We start from the raw sequence: 24,726 nt of genomic DNA, 5'->3' as shown, positions 1-24,726 counted from the left end.
AACAAATCCCCACAATAATTCCTGGCAGAACTTCCACAATAAAACAGTAGTGGGACAGTTTACAATATTGATATTTATGAACTGGACAAGTCCCTGGACAGAATTTTTTGTCTTCTAGCAACCAACTGCTCCATGCATAATTTAAGCATTTAATTTTTAGACTCCAAATTTCTTGCATACTTCTTTTCACTCACATTTTTGCACTGTGCTACATACACACCACAGAGCTGATGTGTCTCACTGGATAAAGCTGCAGGCTGTTGGATTTTTTTACAGAGTGGAAACCCACCAAATAGCACAAGCAACAGAGAGGAAAGGGCTTCCTGGAGCTCCCTGTCCAGCCACTATGCTGCTCCTTCTGAAAAAGGGCAGGCAGCCTACAGCTTTCTTCCCCCTTAACCTGCCTTTGGAGAATGCTTCCAGTGTACAGGAAGGGCCAGAAAAAGGCTAAAACCTGCAGCAATGCAGGCAAGATGAACTATTTTCCAGCAAACATTCCTTTCTTCTCCACCAGTCCCCAGTACAGGTGTAGTTCCCTTCTCCCCTCTCTAGTTCACACACTCCCTTGCACACCCTCCTCCAGCAGCCACTTACCAAGACTCTTCCTCTGTTGATTCCCCTTCTGCTCGAAATAGGCACACCAAGAGAGTTGGTTGATAAGTTCCATTCCAGCTGCAAATTTCTTTTTACTCTCTCAATTACAGAGTGATGAAAATACTGCTGTCTGCCCTAATGTTTATTCTGGCATCCTATCACATCCTTCTTACAGGCTTTCTCCCTGTCCCACTGTCTGAATATACAGCTCTGTTTCAAGTCAACCTCATGGTGTTCCTCATTTGTTGTTGTCTACTTAAGGTGTTGCTCCATGTTTATGGAATGTAGTTTTACTGGAAAAATTCCTTGGCCAAAATCTTCAAAAGGAACGACTCATCTTGGGTCTATTTTCCATGACACTTGAAAAGCTCTGACTTTCTGGGAAGGTTGGTTTCCTCAGTCTGGACATAAGACCTCTTTGAAGTATCTCAAGTTGGGCAACAAATATTGCAAAACTGAAATTGCACCTGACTTGTGAAGAAGGTTGGTCCTGTTTATTTGCCAATTTCTTTTTCCTCTTGTTCCATCAGATTTTGACAGGGCAGTGCTGTTCTTAGCTACAGAGACATGAAATTAAGGCAAAACTGGGTCCTGAAAGAAGTTTCCAAACCATGCTGCTGTGGAGTTCTTTTACTCCAAGCCAGAAATTCATTGTATACCCTGTAAGTGCTCAGGATTTGCATGTATGTAGCTGAGACTGGAATTGGCTTTAAAGTACTTTGTATGTACTCTCTTCTTGGACTGCAAAAGAATGAAGCAAAGATTCATGTATTTCAGCCTTTATTTTTTATCCTTTTATGTCCTGGGAAGCTTATGACAAATAACATCCTCACTGGTTCCTAACATGTTACCAAACATAATAGGTTGGATGATAAATTAAAACCAAATGGAGTTCTGAATATTTTGCTTTCAAGCCACTAGCAAGCCTGTATTGCTTTAAAAATAAACTTTGTTCCCACTTCGCTCAGATTAGTGGCGCTTCACTTTGCTCAGACTAGTGACATGGAGGCAACTCTGACCATGACACCTGGGAATGACATGAAAATAACTTTTTAAAATAGCAATTGTGCTGTGAGGGATTACGCGTCTGCAGAACATTTCAAACAGGAAACAGTCAGTGTGTCTCACAAACTTAGGTGTAGCTCAGCTAGGAAGTGCAGAGTCACATCATAAACCTCCCGTTTACTTTGCTCCTAATTGGCAGCCCTGTTAACAACACCAGCAAAGAACTGTTTAATGAAACCTGGAAGCTAAGAGGTCATACCATAAACTTGTCATGTTATAATCTTTCCTAGGCATTCACTAGCAGCTGTTGTGAAAATCAGGACACCTGAGCCTTTTGTGCTGACCACGGGCACAGTAAAATAAATATTCATACATCAAATAACTACCTACTAGTTTGAAAAGTGAACCTCGAAATGCAGTTTAAAACATGCATTATGAATTCTGCATGGTTGCTGCCCCTGTTGCTTAGCTAAGCCTGCTAGGGTTCACAAGTAAAATCACACAGCTTTTATTACAATGAATTAAAAATGTCTTCTGAAGATGTATAATTCCCAATCTGCCTCTCCAGAATAAACTGGAAATTAAGAAATACACTTATGCAAGGTTCAGGTACACTGGCAGGTTACTGTCAAATCATGTACCTTTAAGTGCATGTACAAGTGCCACTGAAGTCTCAGGTGTCTCATCAGCTCCTTCTCCTGCTTTGCTGACTTGAGCAGGTAGCTTATAATGAAACCAGAGATGTTATGAGCAGCAGTCTCTAAAATTAAACTTCAGCACTGCTAGTGGCTCACTGATTTCCATATCAAAGGCACTTAGGTGGCAGCTGAAGAGATGGCTTTTCCCAGTCTGTCACTGCAAGCAGGTCTTTGGTGCTGTCACTTGGCTAGGATTATGGCAAGAAATAAGCACCATCCTAGGGCAATTCATTCCCCTTGTCTCACACATCTACTTCAGGATGACAGGACTGGCTTTCAGAGGTACCTATTTCTGTCTTGACTGTAAAGGACCTGGTGCGACTAACTCAGTCCTTTTAGAAGGCATCCCCACTAGACTCACTGCTTTCAAGTCAGGGCAGATGCTTTTCACTCTGTATGTTATTTATAACATGAATCAAGATTGTGTGGATAGAGCATAAAATAGAGCCTGCATTCTGAAGACCAAAAGAAGCCTGAGTGGAAAAGGAATGAGTATTTCTTTTCTCAAGTATTTCTGTCAGTTGGTACAGCTTAGTTGACTTGGCTGCTACATTTCCATTTTGGGATTCATCCTAAATCTGGAGTTAAAGTTGAAGCTATGCTCCCACAGGACTGACAGGTACATCAATATCTGTGTCACACAGCTTGGGAAGCCAGAGAAATGCCAACATGGATTGTATTCACACCTTCATTGGCAAGACAAGTCTAAGGATGCTGTCCTTGGGATAGGAGTCTTTGCATCTACTATTTCACTAGCAGGGTCTGCATAGAGAACGGCTGGAAACTGTTATGTGCTATGAAACCCAGGGAAGAATTAAATGTTAACTTCTTCCTACTGGCTATTTCCTACTTATGTTATTGCTGAGTGTTTTATCCCTGCAATTGTGTGAACATGTATGTTTTAGTCAGGCATTGACTGGCAAAACCGAGATGAGACTTCCGGTGCAAAACAATGCCCTCTATTAAAGAAGTAAGTCATCAAATAAGGGCATCTATAAATAGAAAGGGTTGTAAAAACAAACAGGGGAAAGCATCTGGTTTGCAACATCTTTGCACAATTTGCAGTAGCTAAATCTGGAGTCAATTAATGACCTGTTTATTTTCCAAAATTTCAGTAAAATGCCTTGGCAAAAACTTAATCTGTCTCTGGAGAACATCTTACTTCCTTCCATATGGTGCCCGATCTGTCACAGCAATAAACTTCTTCCCTGTTTCAAGATCCCTAATGACTGCACCAACTGATGCTTCCCATTAAAGAACAGATAATGGTTCCAGCCCTCTACAAGTCAGGATTCTCCCTTAAGAGAAAGCAACTCAAAAGAGTACAAGAGCGAGTGAGTGCTCTGTGTTACAGCCTCTACTGTGACCTAGAATCCAGAGATTTAAAACAGTTCCTACCTACAATTCATCCCAGCTGTTTTATAATCCCTCTGAATTTGATAGTTTCTTTAAAATGCTGCCATGCCATGATTAATGTATATGCCTTGGCTTTGTAAACACTTGTCCTGCTGTCCTTGTTTTTTAGGGTGCCTTCCAAAGAAACAGCTTAGGCCATTTAGTAATTACGCATGTTTATGGTTTTGTATAAAACAAACCAGATGTTTCAGAGTCAGTTTTATTTGGTGGTGTCTTGTCTAACCTAGATTCTGAAATGTATTTGTCCTCTATTTGAATCAGATTAGAAAATGTATCTTCTGTTTTATTATGTGCTGGAAATATGGATATTCTGGTGATGCTTAAGTTTTAGCTTTTGTATTTTCCGGATTCTGTACTGCATTGGTATATAACTCTGGACTTCATATAAAGTGTTAGCAAGCTCTCTTCACAGTGTAGTTAGACAAAACAATCCTTTTCCAGCCCAAGAAGCAAGGGCTTCTAAACCCTTGCAGCTTCAGGTCCAAAAAGTATAAACAACAGCAAATTGAGGAGAGCAATCTGGGAGGATGAGACTTCATAACCTGAAGCTGTAATTGGACAATTAACCCCAATATGTAAATGGACTCAAACTTACAAAAGGGTGAAAATGTGTGATCTGACATCCATCTTGGGTGTAGCCTCGGCCAGGCTCTTGTACTGCCCAAGGTGCATCCTTTGAAGGCCTTGCAATAAATACCTACTTTATTCCTTTAACTCTGTCTTTGTACAGGTTGCTTCTCAAGGCATCACTGGTACCTTCCTCTTTCTGATGAACCCATATATCCAACCATACTGATTTAACAAATAATCTTTTTAAAAATAATGTATTGTGGGTTTAGAAGTTCAATATAACAAAACAGACTAGTCCATATGATTTGAACATTTAATAATTTAAATTTATAATTTAAGCGCACTGCTGAATTCAGACCATAATCAAATTATCAGTTTTGTTCTGAAACAAAAGCACTTGGAGCTTTTAGGGATAGACAGAGAACACAAATGTGATTACCAAAATACTCATCTGCCAAGCTGATATAAAACTGTATGTTTCTGATTCTCTGTGGACTAATGTTTCTTTATGTTCAGGAGTGATGGAGTAGATCAAGTCAGGATGATAAAAGCCACCCTTACATCAGAATTCAGAGTGTTTCTGCTGATTTTAGAGATATTATTTATTTTTCTTAAAGTGACTGCCAGGAAAACAAATGATACAAATCTTTAGTGACAATGAAGCTGTAAAAGGAAAGAAACTGGGCGAGTCCCAAACACCTCACCACGTGGCAGAAATTCACGTAGAGGCTCAATACATGTTTGGTTATGCATGTTTAGGGTGATTACTGACATTTTGAATTTTCACTTTCTTTTTGGTAATACAATTTCCCAGTTTATTCAATGGAAGCTGGTAGGCTCAATGCTGTCATGGGGCTTGAAAATTCTCAACTGAGAAAAGTAAGAGAAGATACAATAAAAGTAAATGAAGTAATAAATAACGCAGAAAAGAGGAATCAGTTGTCATTTTCACTTTCCTATGATATCAGAAATACAGTGATGTTGAATAAAACTTTAAATCTACAAATTAATGTTTAGCAATTGAAATGCGTACTACATATTGGTTTTACTTGCAAGTATATCATCTGAGTCACTAGTTATACTGTTACCCAGCAGTCCACCACCCATTATTTTTCTTTTACTACAAACTTCTCTAGCAGCTGCTTATATTGTATAATTAGTTTTTGCTACTTTGTTTAGTCAGCTATTGTGAAGATGAACATTTACCTTCTCTCAGATGGTGATTTCCACAAACAGAAGTGGTGCCAGCCTTCGCTGAAAATCCTCACTTCTCCACATCTTAAACAGACACCCTGTGACTGTGGCAGGGGCCAGGATTTAACTCAGTGTAACTGAAATGATGAGCCTTGAGCCTCCAAAACCCACACCTAGCATGACAGCAGCTGGCTGGGGGCCACACATTTAAAATAAGCCCTTAGGGAGCGCTGGTGACCAGGGTGTGGCACAGCAATGTGCAGGAGGGATGCCGAGGCAGTGCCAGCCCAACCAGGGAGCAGTGCTGTCCCCTGGCAGAAAGCCACGGCCTCGCTCAGCTCCACACCCAGCACGGCTGGCACAGCTCTGGCAGGAGCACGCTGCCACCCAGGTGCCACCTACAGGGTGAGCCCTGCTTTCAATGCCACTTCTGGGTGGCACCTGTGAGCACAGCTCTGGGAGGGTGCCCAGGTGGAGGAACTTCTCTGCTTAATGACAGATCAACAGCTCACCTCAGGTGCATCTACACCTATGCCCACAGCACGGGCAACAAACAGGAGCAGCTGGAAGCCACTGGGCAGCAGGAAAACTACGATGTAGTTGCCATCACAGAGACGTGGGGATGATTCAAACAACTGGAGTGGTACGGTGAGTAGTTACAGACTCTTCAGAAAGGACAGGCGAGGAAGGAGTGGTGGTGGGACAGCTTTGTAGGTTAGAGAGAGCTTTGATGACCCAGGGCTTGATGACAGTGACGATTGGGTTGAGTGTGCATAGGTAAGAATCAGGGGCAAGGCCAAGAAGGCAGACATCCTAGTGGGAGTCTGCTGTAGACCACACAAACAGGATGAAGAGTCAGACAAAATATTCTGTAAGCAGCTGAGAAAAGTCTCAAAATCACTGTCCCTTTTTGTCATGGGGGACTTCTGCTCACTAGACATCTGGAAACAAAAGAATCTGGCACTTGCCATTATTAAACTTTATGTTGTTGGTGATTGCCCAGCCCTCTATCAAGATATCTTTGCAGGGCCTCTCTGCCTCTGAGGAAGTCAACAGCTCCTCCCAATCTAGCATCATCAGCAAAACACAGTACACCTTCAAGTTCTGCATCCAAGCTGTTTATGAAGACATCGAAGACCACTGGCCCCTCTACCTTTTATTTGATGAAGGGAAAAACAGTGACAAAGGATGAGGAAAAGGCTGCAGTACTTAATGCCTTCTTTGCCTCAGGTATTTAATAGTAAGACCAGTTGTCCATGGGGTACTCAGCTCCCTGAGCTGAAAGACTGGGCCAGGGAGCAGAATAAAGCCCTCACAATCCCAGGGGAAATGGTCAACAACCTGCTGTACCACTTAGAGACACACAAGTCCAGGACCGGATAGTATCCACACAAAAGTACTGAGGGAGCTGGCAAAAGTTCTCACTGGACCACTTTCCATCATTTACCAGCAGCTCTGGATAACTGGGCAGGTCCCAGTTGACTGGAGATCAGCCAATGTGACACCAATTTAACAGAAGGGTCAGAAGGAGGATCCAGGACACTACAGGCCTGTCAGCCTGACCTCACTGAAGGAAGGAAGGTCATGGAGCGGATCATCTTGAGTGCTGTCATGTGGCACGTGCAGGATAACCAGGGGATCAGGCCCAGCTATCATGGGTTTATGAAAGGCAGGTTCTGCTTGACCAGCCTGATCTCCTTCTGTAACAAGGTGACCCTCTTAGTGGATGGGGGAAAGGCTGTGGATGCTGTTGACCTAGACTTTAGTAAAGCTTAGTAAAGCTTTTCAAACCTTTTCACCTCTTCTGGAGACACTGGCTGATCATGGCTTGGACAAGCACACTCTTTGCTGAGTAAAAAACTGGCTGGATGTCTGGCTCCAGAGGGCAGTGTAGAATGAAGTTCCATCCAGCTGGTGGTTGGTCACCAGTGGTGTTCCCCAGGGCTTAGTATTGGAGCCAGTTCTTCTTAGTATCTTTATTGACAATCTGGACAAGGGGATTGAGTGCACCCTCAGTCAGTTTACAAGTGAGGCCAAACTGGGTGGGAATGTTGATCTGCTGGAGGGCAGGAAGGCTCTGCAGAGAGATCTGGACAGAATGGATCAAAGGGCTGAGGCCAATTGTATGAAGTTCAGCAAGGAGAAGTGCAGTGTCCTGCACTTGGGTCTCAACAACCCCATGCAGCACTACTGGCTGGGGGCAGAGTGGCTGGGAAGCAGAAAAGGACCTGGGGGTGCTGGTCAACAGCAGCAAGATGTGAGCTAGAACATGCCCAGGTGGACAAGAAGGCAAATGGCTAGCAGGTCCAGGGCAGGGATTATCCTGCACTCAGCACTGGTGAGGCCACACCTCAAATCCTATATCCAGTTCCACGCCCTTCACTGCAAGAAGGATGTTGAGGAGCTGGAGTGTGTCCAGAGAAGGGCAACACAACTGAGGAAGGGTCTGGAGCACAAGTCCTTTGAGGAGAAAAGGAGGCTCAGGGGAGATCTTATCACTCCCTACAACTGCCTGAAAGAAGGGTATAGTAAGACTGGGACTCTTTTCCCAAGTGACAGGACAAGGAACAGCCTCAAATTCCACCAGGGAAGGTTTAGATTGGATACTAGGAAAAATTTCTTCACCAACAGGGTTGTTAGGCATGAAGCTGCCCAGGGAAGTGGTGGAGTCACCATCCCTGGAGGTATTAAAAAGACATGTTGATGTGGCACTGAGGGACATGGTTTAATGATGGACTTGGCAGAGCTGGATTAATGCTTGGACTTGATGATTTTAAAGATCTTTTCTAGTCTAAATGATTCTATGACTTTATTTATAATTTAAAACATTTAGTGAACTTGGGTGTGTTTTAAAACACTACTTCCTAAATTTCAAATGAGTACCATATGCATAATGAAATTACAATATTTTAATGTTACTCATGACTCTTTAGTTTTTGCCTTGAGATAGTTAGTTACATATTTGTTTCTGAAGTAACATTTGCAAGTTGGGATTGTAGCAAAATATTTGTTAAAGAAGAGTGTGAATAGTTCACAGACTTGTCAGAATCCATCTGTTTGTGTCTATTAATGGGTGCATTCCCAGCTGTGGTTTTTCTAATGCAATAAATAAAAAGTTTCTTTCTTACTATAAATCCAATGGCTGAAATCTCCTTGTAAAATTGATTTATTTAAAAAAAAAATCTGTGCTTATGTTAAAGACATCTCTTAAAATGAGCAAGACCATGAGATGCCATTCACATATCATTTCAGCAGCCATCTGACACATAAGTGACTCAGTCTCAAATAATTTACTACAGCATTTTTCTGGATAAGCCGTGAAAGAGCATGCATCTGTGGAAGAGCATTCAGATCAGGATGAGGGGGACAGGGATGGGGAAAAAAAGAGGTGTATTTAGAAGAGGAATGAGAGGCACATCCAAAATAATCTAAAGGTTGGGACAAATCCTTAGGTCCTCACTCTTTCATGCAACGAATCCAACACAAATTTACACAGCTATGCAACACACTTTAGAGAAGTCCAAGCTATGAACCAATGCAGGAGGTCCCTAAATCTTTAAGACCCCTTTTGTATGTAACATACGTGTATGTGTATATGTGTAATTTTTTGGTATATTGACTGAGAGAAGTTACATTTCTAACCTTGGTTTTGACTTATATCTTTGACCATCCTCTTAAGCTATCCTTTTCTGCAGCTACCCTACATTTCTTCATAAATTGCAGCAACAGAAGACTGTATAGAAAGACATTTCAAACTAATTTTTGCTCAAATTCAGACAGATCTACACATGATCTAAGGTACATTAGAACTATGCTACTGTTCTGAGGCAATATCCCTTTAAATTCTTTCTACAACAAAAACAATACTCCAGATTTGTGGCTGTCTTTTAAAGTGCTTCTGTATTAAATGACCTGTGAAGGTTCAGTGCCTTTCTTCATCATGCCATGGAAAACCAGTCCTCCCCAGAAAACATTCCTTGGTTTATTGAACCACCAGTGCCATTCATTTAGCTCAGGCAACAGAAGAAATTAATTATCCTCACATTATTTTACATCTGTGACAGGTAAAATTTGTGAAGTACTTATAAAATTAAGCAATTATTTTGAAGTTAATGAACTTACCTTGCTGCTAAAGAAATACCTACAGTTTAAACAACTTTTTGCTACGTATAAATTTTAAGTCATAGTGTTTTGAAATAGATTATGAATCAAATTCTTACAGCTTAAAAAAACCCCAACATTTATAAGTTCCAGTGCCTCCTCTTCCCCTGTACTACAGCATGTTGCTGGATCTGTTAAAATGATGTCTGTAAAAAGGTTTTATAGAAAATCTTTTCTATATACTTACTGTTCAACAGCCACAAAGAAAAAAAATAAGTATCTCTATGAAATGATCCATTGAAATGCAATTCCCTCTGGTGTTTATGCACAGTGGAGTATGTTTAGTTTTGATCACCATGCTAGCTGAAAACATCTTATTCTTTAATTCTCTTAAGTTTTGTTCTACATTGCTAGGTGTCTTGCTGCAGAAGCTCAGGAAATAAGGCTCCTGGGTGGTACTCTATCCTCGAGGACAGAGAATGCCTTGAATATTGCACTACCTTAATAAAACCAGCTGTTGTGTCTAATGCTGTGAGTGACGCACGATGTGTACACATGCTAATTGACATTACTGTATGTAAATTACTGCCCTCTACTGGAGTGACAGGCAGAGTGTTCCATGTGAAATTGATTGTTTTGTAAAGTAATTAAATTGATTGGTGAAGTCTGGTGTTTTATGGAACCAAGTGCCATGAATTCCAGGTGTTCCTGATCCCTACTTGGAGCATAGCTGTTTGCTGCACACGCATCTGCATGCATTCAGCCTTTCCTGATTTGCAGTACACGGTGCATCAGGTTGGCCCGATTGTCAAAATGTTTTAATTTTTTAACTGTAAGCAAAACTTGCAAAGGAGCTACAACAATGCACTCTTCTTGTGAATGCTCTAATGTCAGTCAAGGAACCTTCTACACTGTCATGTTTTTTAGCCTGTAATACTCAAAAGAAAATACCACAAATTCTTAATGAATTGAAAATAATGTTCCCAAACCCAAATTTTCAAGAATCACAAGACAGACATTGCTTATTTAAAATCATGGGGTTAGCCTGAAACTGACATTTTACAAAATGCATTTTGTTTTCTTGGCTTTTCAGGTCCTGAAGTTCACATTTTCTTTTTAAATTTGCTATGCAAATGTGCCTACGTAGAAGTGAAAGCTGGGCTTCTCAATGAATTGTTACTCAAGGAGAAGATTTTTAAAGGAGTTACGATATACAGCAGCACAAGATTTGGCCACGGGATGACAGAAAAACCAAAGAAAAAAGGAAGAGCAAGACAGAACATCTGTCTTTCAAGAAATCCAAGAAGTACAAAATATAAAAAGAGAAATGTGAGTCAAAGCACTGCTGTGAAACAAGGCCAATGCCTGGCAAGCATTGCACAAAATCAAATTGTTAAGTCATCTAAGTTCTCGGAATCCCTAGAAACATGACAATATGGGACATTTTGAAGGGTTTTTTTAATTAAAGCAAAAAGCAATAAGACAAAATTTAGAACTGGGACTTCATGATTCCTGAAACTAAAAACCACATCCTACTGTAGCTGGGAAAGCAGAAGAATGAGAGTCAAGGCTCCAGTGCCTTCCTGAGTCTAGAAATTTCACATGCTTCAGAATTTGCTGGCCATCCACCAACAGACTATTGACGTTCACTAAGCAGCTAAAATTTTATTGTGGGTATAAATGTTCCATATAAATGTTCTGGCATAGGTATTATTATTAATAAAGTCACTTGCATGGGGATATGGAAGCAGCCTATAGGATTACAATCATATGAATAAATACAAAAACACGTGGTAGGGAAATAATTGAGAAGATACATTATTTAATATGCCATGACTGATATAAAGAAGCAGTCTTGGAATGGAAAATCATCATCACTGTTTAGTCAGACAAATACAGTAAGTATTTTTATCAGTCTATATAAGCTCCTATATATATCTTAGAAAAATATGAGCACAAATAAACAGATCTATCTAAATGTACAGGAACTTAAACGGTACTGTGTTATATTTACTGCTTCTGGAAAAATAGTATTGTGAATTGTTTCCAATATTTGGTCTGCAAACATCAGGATAAGTACAGTGCTTACAGAAATAGTCAATAAAGTCACAGTGACAAGGTATCAGCCTTCCTGTCACATAGAAGCATCTGAAGGTGGAATGAGCTGAGGGCATGTATATGTGCAGAGAAAAAAAGGACAAATAATTGTTTACTGAGAACTGAAAGAACCTTGTGAATGCTCAAAGAACCACAGAAAGCCAGTAGAAAAAGCAAACAAAAATAACCAAACCAAAACCCAAACCAAACAAACCCAAAGCAACCAAAAAACTACTATAAAAAACATTGACATCATAACATTCTAGGGAAAAAAAAGTATATTTTCTAAAGATTAATGTGTCACTGAAATCTGTGAACAGCCAAGCTCCAGAAAGAGGGAGACCTGTCAAGAATATTTTTTAAAGCTATCAAATAGAAACTGACTGATTCAAATGGTATTCAGTTCTATTGCCAGCACTGATTCCCCATTTTATCAGCTGAGATTTGTATCTCTTACTATCAGGAAATTAAGTACTCAAAATTGAATTTCTTTTAGGAAAATAATCCCTGATAAAACTCACTCTGATGGAAGCAGTACCCATTCAAATTCAAAATTTATGTACAAATCTAAAACCAGAAGATTAATGTTGTAGTCACCCTAGGAACCTCTGCTACTTCTCCACAATCACTCCAAATCTTACATGGCAAATTGCAGCAGAGACACGGGAATGAGTATGAGAAAAATACATCTTTCTCTGGGCTTTAAGTCAGTGGGGAGTCCTCCATCACCCCCCCTTCACAGTCTCATACTGATACAGAAATACTTGGCAGGTCAAGTATATTGGTATTTTCATAATTGTACTTCTGGAATTAACTTCTTGTTGCTGAGGGTCATGAGAGCCTAGCAGCAGCAGAACTAACAATGGTGGTATTTTGCCACCACTGCCCCCTTTCCAGAGTCAAACCTTCATGGAGTGCCTGGGGAAGAAGATGGAACTTACAGGATACTGACATAACCCACAAAACATAGGTGCAAAGAAAAGCCTCTTCATACTTCAGTTAAACTAATCTAAAACCCCTCCTCACATTAATAGAGAATGTACGGCACAATTAATTTAAAATATGAGCTCAATGACTACTTTTTTGGCTACTACATTTTCTTTAGGATTGAGAGCAGAAAATTTCCTGCCATGCCTGGCCAAATGAATCACTCATAAGTCACTTTCTTTCTTCCCCAAAGCACTCCATAATGAATAAAGAATGTCTTTCATAACTTTTCTCCTTGACAAAGGACAGTCTTTTCCCATTGATGGGGCTGAGTTAGGGAAGAATTTACACATATACATCTTATCAACATACATGAGAATCAGTATCTTGTATTCTCCAGTGCACTATTGGGGACACAGACTGCAACATCTTTACTTTGCTTTCTAAAAATGTTATGTTCATTCCTTTAAAACAGAACATAAACATATGCCCACCAAATACCACGTTTTTCACATACGCATCTCCCACACTCTTTAATGGAAAATGATCTTGCAAAGTTATTTTATAAAAAAAAAATCCACCCATTTCATGATTGGTTTTAAAGTAGATTAATCTGCTACATTTGCACAAAGGTCTTAATTGAGAATAAACTTAAGTAATGTGATAATACCAAGATGCAGCAGACTCAAGGTTGGTTCCATGCTGGAACACCTGCCTTTGCTCAGGGGTTCTCAGATGACCTGGGAGCCTAGTACACATATTTCCCTTGGGGTTTCCAGTGACTTCACCCCCCAAAAAACTTCAGCTTTGCAGAGTAAAAACTTCAAGTTCTTGAAAATGTTTCCTTTTAAATGAAAACTAAAAACTACGAGAAAGCTATAGATTTGATGGTTTTTTTAATTAGGCTGCAGAAACATAGCTGCTCTTGTCTCCATACAGGATGACAGAAAACTGCTAAAATTCACATAGTTCTGGTTGTGACCACTAGTTTTAGTTTTTTAAAACCCATTTTTCACTTCTCTATTCCCCAGGATCTACAGATCAGCAGGTGCCAAGGAGCACCATGCTGTCAGAGGTACAATTACAAACTTAGGCTTGCTCATTTGCACCCAATAATGCCACAGTAACCCAAAAATCAACCCCAGATCACTTTTGAGAGGAGCAGGCCATTGCCTTGTCATCTTTGCCACATGCTGAATGTTGCAGTTACCTTCTGCAACAAATTATTCTCCATTTTCTACCTATATCAGATAATGATCTGTTTCATCTCTGATATAAATGCATTTCAGTCACATTTGAAGAGACACTTGTAGCCGCTAATCAATTTATAAGGTCCTCCTGAACAGTTAAGAGCACCTAAGAATAGGACTTGTAAAACTTTCCATTTAAAGATCTTACTTTTGGCTTCTTTAGACTGAGATTTTCTTTCACTCACAAGCCTGACTCATTCCTGTTTCAGTTCTGGAGTATCAAGTAATCAATTTCTAAAAAACCATTAGTCCATGGTATGTTGTCCCACCATATATTTTCATTCTCCTTAATTTGAGACGTTAAATGCTTCATCCTTTGGAACAAAACCCTGCTACCTCACAGGGGAAGTTCAAGAGTCAGTTTAGCACTGGTGCCTGAAAAATCTGACAAAAATTGGACAAGTTAAAACAGTTTGAAATGCCAGTCTGAGCAAACCACTGGAGGTGTGGTGGAAAACTTGAACCCAAATTCCTTTTACCCAAAGCACGGCCAAGCCAAAAAAAAAGTGGGAGCATCTGAAACTGGTCCCCAAAACCACCCCAGGCAGTTGCTACAGAGAGCTCTGTAGCTGAGCTGGAACAGTGCTCAAAGGTGTCCTCTCTGGTAGGGCTGTCACAGCAGGCAGTAGCGAGGATGTAAATGGATAGATAAGAGGAATTGTACCAGAAGTGCTAGAGGAGATCAAGTAGGGATTTAATCTCTTTGAGAACACAGAACATACAAAGGATTGTGGGACATGAAGCTCGGGTGAGAAGAGATTTGTCAAAAAGTCTGAGCATGTATGTGTGCCACAGACACAGTGGAGGCAGCCTTACAGAGCAGAAATCCTGGCAGCAATCTGTGTAGGTTGCTAAATAACAGCTAAAAGCTGAACTTCAGAAACTACAGGCAAAGCTTTCTCTTATCAGAAGAATGCTGATCACAAAACTAATTTTGCAAACTTTAGTAAGTCTCAGAATTGAAGTCACCTGCTTAATTCTAGCTCAGCCCTCTTTCCACTAGGCACTAAGACAAAGTCTCATCTTCATCTGCACATGCAGTTTCCAAGGATCTCATCTGAGGACGGGCAGTAGTCATGTATCAGCTCTGCTGAAGTTCTTTCTGGTGGGAGACAGAAAAACCCTCAGGTTTCTGAGACTATGACAAGTAAATGGTGCCCCTGTGGCAGAGCACCTTCCATTCTTCTCTGTTTTACACCAAGTCACTTGAAACAAAATCTGACCAGTCCACCAGGAACTGCAAGTTATTAATTCCCTGGGTGCCGTACAGTTAGACCCCAAATGTTGATTTGTACAAAATATTATGCAACAGCAGCTACTGAGAGTCATATTTTGAATACTAAGGTAGATAATTCAACTTCTAACTCTCAAGAGCTGATATTCCTGGGGTTCAGCCTCATTTTGCCTCTTGTTTCTATCTGTAAAATGGGAACAATGTAACCTTACAGTTTCTGGGAACTGACTAAAACATTAATGGTATGACATATGCAAGACAGTGCTCCTAAGCACTCATGAACACCTGAGGGAATTTGTAATTCTGTGCTTAGTCCAGTGTTTCAGAAAGCTGCAGTACAGCAGGCTCTAAGTTAAGAGATTCATCACTTTCTGCAGTTAATGAGGCTGAAAAATTCTGAGCAACAAAAAGGGTGAGGTGATTGTGTCAGTCAGTCATGTCAGTCATGACAATCCTACCCTTCCAGGGGGGCTGTGCATTACAGCAACAGGGGTCCTTTCCTCTGGTGTTTCATGACTTCAAAGTAATGAATTAAAAAACTAAATTTTTATTTTATTTTATTTTGTTTTATTGTAATTGAAAGAATGCCTGATAGAAGGTGGTATTTTCCCTTTACATACAAGGAATGGAAGAACTGCAACTTGTTTCGTTTTACTGTAACAGGTGATCATGATTTGAGCAGGGATCTCAAAATTACCTTAGGTGATCACTATTACTGCTAAATACCCTAGTCAAATTCCTTAAGCAATGGTTTTCAATAATGGTAAAGTAGTTCAGGATTACATTAAACCAACAGTATTTTATATAACTTTTCAGGCGAATAGGTCCCTACAGGGAGTTAAAATTTGGGTACATTTCCCATTCAGTTTTTGAATTCCAAATTAAACCATAAGCATAGTGGAAACAATGTAAAATACCTCTGCAAAAATTACCAAAAGCACAAAAACCCCCTAAGGGTGCAATTTTTGGCACTGTAGAGGGTACACCCATTGTTTAAAAAACAAATCCCAGTCAGTGAATCAGAAAAAGTGACTAAGAGCTGCTAGGCACTGCAGATCTGTCCTGAATAAGAGACAGTATGGAGCAGTCCTGTCCAGAAGCAAGCCAGGAGCCAGGCTGCTGCTCCTCACCTCTGCTGTAAAGGGTGAGGGAAGGAAGGAAGGAGCACACTGTAGCAGACTTTTTATAGACAACTTACTTTCCACAGCATCCCAACCATGCTCTCTGCCTCTTTGGGAGCAGCTGAGTCAAAGTTCAGCTCTCTCCTTGCTCTAGCCAGGATTCAGCTCCTTTCTCCAGCTCACACACCTGCTGCCCAACAGGGCCCTGCTGTCCTCTGTTCCAGCACATGGATGTCAGGGCAGAAACTCTTTCCAAGGAACACTTGAGAAAGACCTGAGTAACCTGCTCTGCTCCCAGTGCTGATCCTGCTCTGAGCTGGAGACTGGAGAATTCCCAAAACCTCATCCAATCTTAACCATTATATAATTTTTATGACTTATAAAAATGTGCTGGCTTTCTTTACAGGTGTATCTTGCACAACTGGTGTCCTGATCCTTAACAAATAGATAAAAGACTAAAGCAGACTAAAAGAGTAACTATTTAAGTGCCTGCAAAGCTGTCATCACAGTGAGGATTTAATCACAGGTTTTTATTTGGCTTGATGGTTGGAATATTACAGCACACTGATGGTTAAAACTGCATTTCATTTTGATCATTGCCCTTTAACATTAGTTACCAGTTACACCGCTGCTCCGACTGCCAGTAGGAGCTGAACTACAGTGACAACTTTGAGGAAAATGATGGAACTTTTTCAACTTTTTTTACAACTATCTACCTGATTGGGATCAAATCCATTGCAATGGAGAAGAAGCTGGGCTGGCAATCAGCAAATAGTTTACATCAGCTTAAATTTCCTGCCTTCTCATTAACAAAAGCTGGAAGAAGAGGCCAAGGAATATACACTTCAGCCACGCAGGTCAGCATGACAAACAAACATAAAAACAAGGACAAAAATGCCAGAGACAGGAAAGCAACACAACAAGAGAACATATCTGGCATCCACAGATATTTGTACACATTTCATTATGTCATCAGATAAGTAATTTAATTAAAGGGAAAGTGCATCAGCGTCTCACCAGGGTGTTATGAATAGCACTTAAATTATGGCAGTGCATAAACCCAGGACATTAGTATCCACCTTAAATAAAAAGTTTTGACTCCATCAATTTTAATACCCAGTTGCTTTAAGAAGTTGGCTACAGTATCATGGCAGCCTGCCCAGGTTCTTTGCTCAATCAAGCAATAGTTGTCTTTGACCAAAAAAGAAAAAAATAGCCAACAGTATCCTTGCTGAATGTCTGCTGGCATCTGCTATCAATGTAGGAATAAGAGAATTAAAAGCAAATTAGAACATTAAAAGTTTAGTACTTTGGTTAACCATAATATTACAAAATTAGTAATTTTAGTAATTCATTATTGAAACTCCCCAGTTTAGATTAATTTTTCAAAAAATTACCATGTGATTTTTTTATCTATTACTTTAATTGTATGTACATAAGAACTAATGTGCTGTAGACATAGTCTGAAAACCTGCATCATTTACCTCTGTATTATACAATACCAGCATGTCACAGTGCCCTAGGCAAGGTCACCAAAGTCCCAACCAACAATGCTGTAAGGATGTGACAGAGGAATCCATCTTTGCAAATTAGACTCCATTATACATGATCCTGCTCATAAATCTCGATGTATTGTTTTCTAATATAATAACTCTACCTTGCACTTGCATGTACCCTCTAGATCTTATAATTCAGAGAGTATTTTACAAACACACATTGGATGCATGCTCGTGTGCATAAAGCGACTGTGCTGCTGCAATAGCTGTGCTCTAAATGAGACCCGACCTCCTGGAGCACCTGCCCTGCTCTGTGTCCTTCTGGTCCCCAGCTGGGGATGGAAAAGCTGCAGGAGGCCAGTTTTCCAGAGCAGGTAGGTGACCTGAAGCTATAGAAGCACCTGAAATGAAACAGACCATTTTTCTTTGGGAGTTGTGGTACTTCTCACATGCAAACCCTATGAGGACCCAACCTGGTTGACTGGACTTAGAAAACTGATCAGAGAAGCAGGTGAGCCCGCTTCTCGGAGGCAAAGCCAACCCTCTTCATTTCGGAGATGCTCAGAAGGTGCCTCCGACACGGAGCGACGGGAGGCTCAGCCCCGAGCCCGACCGCTTGTGTGAGCACCGCCGCGCTGCCCGCCAGCGCCCGGGAAGGTGCTGCCCGCAGGGGCTAGGGGTGCGACCTGCCGGCACCCGGCTCCTGCCCGCAGCCCGACCCGCCCTGTCGCTGCCGACCGCCATCCTGCCGGGAGCTCCCCGTCCTGCCGCGGGGTCTCCTCGCTCCGGCGGCGGCAGCAGCAGCGGAGATGGTGCCCCCCAGACGTCCCTCTGGAGCGGGACCTCTCCGCGCCGCTGGCGCCGGGCTGTCCCCCGGGGCGTCCCCTCGGGCGGCCGCGGGCAGGTAGCGGCGGGGACTGACCTGCGAGCCGCCGCTCCCGGACATTCCTCCACAGCAAGTCCCAGGCTTTGGCGGTGGAGTCCCGCAGCTGTTCGCTCAGCGACCTCCGGAGCTGCGCCTTGGCCGGGCGGCGCTGGCTGCTCATCCTCGGCGGCTCCGCATGCCGCCCCGGGCAGCCCCGCTCAGCGCCCGCGGCCGCTCTCCTCGCCGGGGACGGGCGGCGGCGACCCCATGGGGCCGCGGGGCAGCCCCGCCGCGCCGCAGCCGCGTCACCGCCGCCCCGGGCGGGCGGCCCTGCCTTCACCTGAGCGCCGCCCGCCCCGGCCCCCGGGGCAGAGCTGCCGCCGCCAGCCGCTCTCCTTCCCTCCCTGCGCGCCCCGTCCCGCGCCCGCCGCCCTCCTTCCCTCCCCCGCGCCTCGGCCCCCGCGGGGCGGGGAAGGAGCCCCGGGCTCCGGGCCGGCTCCTGCCCTGACCTGGACCCTGCGCCCCTCGGGCTCAGGCACCACCGACGGCCCGGGACCCCGTACGTCCCGCGGTCCCGCGCCTAAATTCCGTGTCCCCGTTTGTGCCCGTGGCACATTCTCATTTGGGAACTGTCCGGCCAAACCCCGCGGCTGCCCTTGCTGTCGGCTCTCAGCCGCCTCCCGCTGCCGCCTCTGCGCTCCCTGGACAGCGACCGGCAGCTGCCCGCTGCCACCCCAGCCTTGATGCCCAGGCGCTGCTCCGGGGAGAGGTCACCCGCCACGAGGTGACAGAAAACCTGGCTGGCAACGGGCTGCCTTTTTCCCTGGAGTCTGTAATAGGTGCTTCGCCCATGCTTCAACTTTTGCGGAAAGAAAATAATGTGTTTTTTTTTTTCAGAGGCCTAGGTTCATCAACTCTCCCCCCATGATCAACCCATACTCCTCGCAACATAGCCTCTCTCTTTTCTTTGCCACTTTCTCTGCATTCCACCCACTTACTCCCCACCTCCTTCCCCCTGCATCACTTCTGCTCTTACAAGCTCTTGAGCTTTTGAAAAGCTTTCAAAATTAAACCCTGGCAGACACTTTTTGCAGACTTTACAGACTAAAATGAATCCTGATTTCTTCCTCCGTAGACTAACCAGAATGCAACAGCAGGGCCGTTATCCCATTTAGGAAAGCCGTTTTGTGTCTCTGCTTCTTCTGTGCTCTGGGAAATACTGTTTTAACAGTGGCCCGCTCCCTGTCCTGGATGTTCCTCCAGCACAGTCTGATAGCTGAGGACAACAGCGGCTTCATTTCATTTAGTCACAATCAATTACTTACTGCTTGCTGTTTTGGCAGACTATTTGTGATGTGCAAAGCAGAGGCTGACGCTCCTGCAAATGAGTGTCCTACTCTGAAAGAGCTGCATGCCCAGGTAAAGCAGTCATGTTAAACATTATCGGTATCCCCATCTTGTTTAGATTTAAACTGTAACTGCAATGTCAGCAATACTCACAGAAGCTAAAAGCAAACAGACAGATGTATTCCATGTTACCACTTTTTTTATGTCTTCTGCTTACTTTGTGATGTGAATTTGTTTTCCTTTGTCCCAGTTCTTAAAAGGTTAATCTAAAAGGCTCATCTTAAACTACTTTACTTTAGCTGATATAGTGGAGACGATGTGATTGTCCAGAACTTGTGCAGATGTTGTATGTCACTCCTCTGCCTGCAATTCCAGCTACAGTATCCTCCAAATTACTGGACAAACACTTTTGAGAAAAGGGATGCCTTCCAGGGATGGATGCATTCAAGACCTGGGAGACAGCATAATTATGTAAATACTCCCACATCCCATGACCCAGAGCAAACACCTGCTGATGTTAATGGGAGAAGAGAGGATTACAGTTCCTACAATCAGCTCCTCTGCCCAGTAAATCTGCCTCTGACCTCTGCCTCTCTTTATTTAATCTCTCACCAACACAGCCATTACCAGCACATAAGACCTGCTACGCCTGTTTTCTGCCACAGGCTTTTATCAGTTAGGAACCAGGCAGAGATTAGAAATTAGTTCCTGATATTGTACTCAACCGCCCTATAAAGATGAGCCATGACACACAGTCTAAAGGTGAAATAATAAACTCCGTTTTGAGGGTTTTGTATCATACTGCTGTGTCACCACCCACAAAGAGCAGCCCACGTCAGCCAGTACTGCAACCTTCAGCAGCGCTCTTCTGGCAGCCACACTTGGATGCACCATCTTAGCGTGCCCTGCCTGTCTGGAAGATAGATCTCCCTTTCTTCAGCTGCTGTCTGTGATGGCCAGAATGTAGCAATAGAACAAAAGATATTGTCTTCCCTTCTGTCCCATTTTTGAAGATCTTTATCAAAAATCTCCCAAGACTTCCAGGTTTACTGAAAGCAGCTAATTAGTGACTAGATACTAGCAACTGCTAATCCCATGTTATCTCTCCACAAGTTACTAAGATAAACTGCAGTGATATGGCTGTATTTCATAATCAGGAACAGAACTGAACTGGCAAGCCTAGACCAAACTCTGTGGCAGGCACTGACAAAAATCTTACTAATTTCAGGTACTTTATTGTGGAAAACTAAATCCAGAGGCAAGATCAGATATTGTAGTTTTCTCCCCAAAGAAAACAGTGCTATTGAATAATGAGAACACATCTCATGCCTATTTTATGCTTTTAATAATAGTCAGCTGTTCAGAGCTCAAATTACCATCACAAGCATTTTTGATGTATTATACTCATAGTAGCAGTTACAATTAGAGCTATTCTACAGAATCTGCTTAAAGGGGGATATGTGTTAGGAATCATTTATAGGTCAAACATGCTTAATTTCCTTTTAGAATGTTAGAAAACTTGACAAAATGGAAAAATTCTGGTCTCTCACTCATTTTGCATATGTTGGTTAAGTGTATAAGTAGCCAGTTGATCAGTTCTTGTGTTTCCTGCTTGATACATTCTGACATCCAGCACAAGATGGCTTACATTTATAGGGAAAGAAAAGGTAAGCACATCTTCCACAGAAAATGTAGTTTTCCTGCTTTATACAGATCTTGCCAATATGGTTCTTTTCAGAGTTATTGCAATTAAACCACTGTATATGATGAACAGAAAGGAGGAAGTTCCCAGTGGCCTTAAAAGAAGCTGAACTATTGTATTTGTCTTGCCCATTGATAACAGAATACTGGCAGGAATGAAAGTACTATCTTTAAATCTTGCAAGCATGTAAAATGTTGGAGAAAAGTCTAAACTAGTTATACCCATGCTCTGATGCCATTGTGGCACAGAAGTCTGATACACTAATTATATATTTAGCCAAGTTAATTGATACTGTGTAGTATTTTGGCCTCTAATTAGTAGTGTGTTTATAATTTATTATGGATTCCATGATGCAGCCTGACGTAGTCCTGCTAAAGTAACTGTACAGACTCCAATGCATCCGGTAAGAGGAGAGTCAGACCTAAGGAAAGAGAAAAATGACTACATCTTGGTTTGCTATTTGTAAACTACTGAGAGACTATGATAAAAGTACAATTTCTTTCCTTTCCATCCTCTTGTCTTTAATTATAATGAGTCAGGACTTTTTAGTTTAATCACCTCACAGTATTTTCCTACTTCTAGAAGAACAAAATAGGAAATATCTTGTGGAGGAAAATGTGGGAAGAGTGCATCCTTGGTTACTGTGTGCTGTTTAGAGGACACAGGGTCCTTACACTAGTATCCCTTAGAAAGTAATACTAAAGCAAAAGAGGAAATAACAGGAGCTACAAGATCAATGATACAGTCTGATGCTAATCAGTGCAATGCCAAATTGTATAATGAATCTCATTCTTCAGGAGCTGACTGCAATGAAGCTTCTTGAAATTTACTACGCTCAAAATGGTGTTGCTGTGTGTTTGTAGCTTCAAATAGTAGCTCAGACAGCCTAGATATAAACACATCAAGTAACATTTATAACTTTGGCAGTGGTCTTTATCTCTTTGGGGGTCCTAGAGCTCTGGAATTCATTTTCTATCACAGGTTAAATGGTCTGAGTAGGATGTTGTAAGTCTGGGTTACCACTGGAAGCAAAGAAAAGGTTTGAGGTTTTCCATTGCTTGTTTTCCAAACAGCAGACTCCAGTGAATTTCATACTAATTCTGTGGTTGAAGTTATGTGAAAAACACCAAGGCATATGAGTAGGTGTCCTCTTTGACATCTAAGTAAACAAACAAATATTTTGGATAGAGAAAAATAAGAATCGCTGTGAATGAGAACAAAATGTTCTAGCTTGTGCCCTGGCACTCTCTCCTTGCTTTTTATTTATGTATACAAATTATCATTTTAAGGTAGCTCTAACAAGAGTAAATTATAAATTAGTTTCACTCTTTTCTGGTTTATCAAGAGATTGGCACCTATATGTTCATCCTACTTAATTTTAGCTTTCTGAAGCTCTGGGAAAGGATTGCTCTGTACTTTGCCAACAGCAGAGCACTGCTGGCTTTCATTAGTGGGGCCAAATTCTTTCACTTTTGTTCACAGTGATTAATGCTGAAATAAATGGAACTTCTTGCAGTATTCACTGTGAAAAGACTCTAAGTATGCTCAGATACAGACTACAGTAACAAAGTGTCTGCTGTTTGACTGTGTCCCTCTCTCTTGCTAGAACAGACATGGAGGGCATGGGGGAAAATTAAGCTTTAATTCTATTCATACAAAGGATGGTACTTTATTGTTGTTATTATTAATAACAAACTGTGTTCTCAAAGTGCTTGGAACTGAAAACTGGATGGAGGTGAAATACAATTTTTTTCCTCAGGTGATTGCAAACTAAATATAAAACAGGACATCGATGGAGAGAAGACCTGATTGGGATAGGAAGGGTGAAGTACAAGAGAGCAATAAAATAGTATTGGCCAGAGTAGTAACTGCTGGTGTACTTCTGGCACACCAGAATTAGTGTTTGGAGGCATTGATGCAAAGTGAGTTGGCAAGAGGGTCTCCAAGGAGGTTAATGTGCTATCTTTATATATTCAGAGTACCAACTTTCAGGAATGAGGGGCATTTTCAACAGAAGTACACAAATGTGTATTTGAAAACATAATGAGTAGACAGCAAAAGCTGGGATCCTGTACACTCACAGGATGTGGGAAGAAAACTTAATATTGAACAAGTAGATGAGGCAAGGGAAGGGCCTTCAGACTTCAGTCAAGCAGCCTCTACCTGACGCACTGTGAAGGCAGGATGAGCTGCAATGAGTAGTGATAACAGAGAAATGCCAGGGTATTTGCATTTGGGATGCAATACAGTAGACAAGACTGTCTCTATCAAGGCAGAGTAAATGGAAGCAAAAGTGAAACGGTAAATATGGGATGAAATTTCTTTTCTACAGCACTCAAAATTTTTCACCTGGAAACTTCCTTATGACAAAACACATTTTTTCTTAAAGAATAAAAATTAGAGAAATAATACATTTTTCTGTAAAATAACTGCTATTTTCCTGGGTTTAACACAGCAGGATTTTCACATTCTGGCCAGATTTAATGTGTACTTTTCTCTCCATCTTGCATTCTACTCATATCTAGCTCTTTGCAGGCCGTTTTTAACAACCCCTCTACCTCTCCAGTCTCTTGTACTAATGCAGCCTAATTGTTACAGGACGTTATAAACTCCAGGTGAAGGTCCCATCTGATGAGTAGGAGGTTGCTCTGTTATATGAGAATGGTGAAGAAGGGGACAGGGTGGTACAAATGATGATTGGATGGATTGCCCTCTGAGAAAACAGGGCACTTCTATGGAACAGTAGACAACAAAGCTGATGCTTCAGTTGAAGTTCTGAAGAATTGCAGCCACAAGAGCCGTTGCACATTTCTCAGATAACAGAGGAAAAGAATGGACAAAACAAATCAAGTGCCAATAAACTTTCACTTCCTTTCCTAAGATGCTCTGTGGACATATTTAAAATATATTACATTGAAGATATGAAATCTTGTGCTGAGCAAAGCCAGTCTCTGTAGAAATAGCCAATTCTTCAATGATTAAGCAACTGGGAAAGTGGACTACATTTTATATGTGTAGATATATTGGTTTTTTAGTGGAGCTGAGCTTGAAATTTTGAAGTGATTAATGCCCTTGAATAAGTGAGCAGTTATTTTGAAACACAGAATGT

At 41.8% G+C, this 24,726-nt stretch overlaps 1 protein-coding gene across 4 annotated transcripts in view; it reads right to left on the bottom strand.

The window, feature by feature from the left end:
* The window catches only part of STARD13 (StAR related lipid transfer domain containing 13), a 287,017-nt gene that overhangs the window by 121,971 nt on the left and 140,320 nt on the right, over positions 1–24,726 (bottom strand). The window contains exon 1 of one of the 4 annotated variants that reach the window (XM_058862486.1): positions 18,626–18,838. The exons of the other annotated variants lie outside the window; for them this stretch is intronic. Within the exon in view, the coding sequence (XP_058718469.1) occupies positions 18,626–18,749 (124 nt within the window). The 5' untranslated portion in view covers positions 18,750–18,838. Of the gene's footprint in view, positions 1–18,625; positions 18,839–24,726 lie in introns of those variants that run through there. 4 annotated transcript variants of the gene reach the window in all.

This window comes from Poecile atricapillus, chromosome 1 (genome assembly GCF_030490865.1).
Source record: "Poecile atricapillus isolate bPoeAtr1 chromosome 1, bPoeAtr1.hap1, whole genome shotgun sequence".
Taxonomy (NCBI): domain Eukaryota; kingdom Metazoa; phylum Chordata; class Aves; order Passeriformes; family Paridae; genus Poecile; species Poecile atricapillus.
Note: the sequence above shows the minus strand (reverse complement) of the source record. Positions and strands in the feature narration are given on the sequence as shown.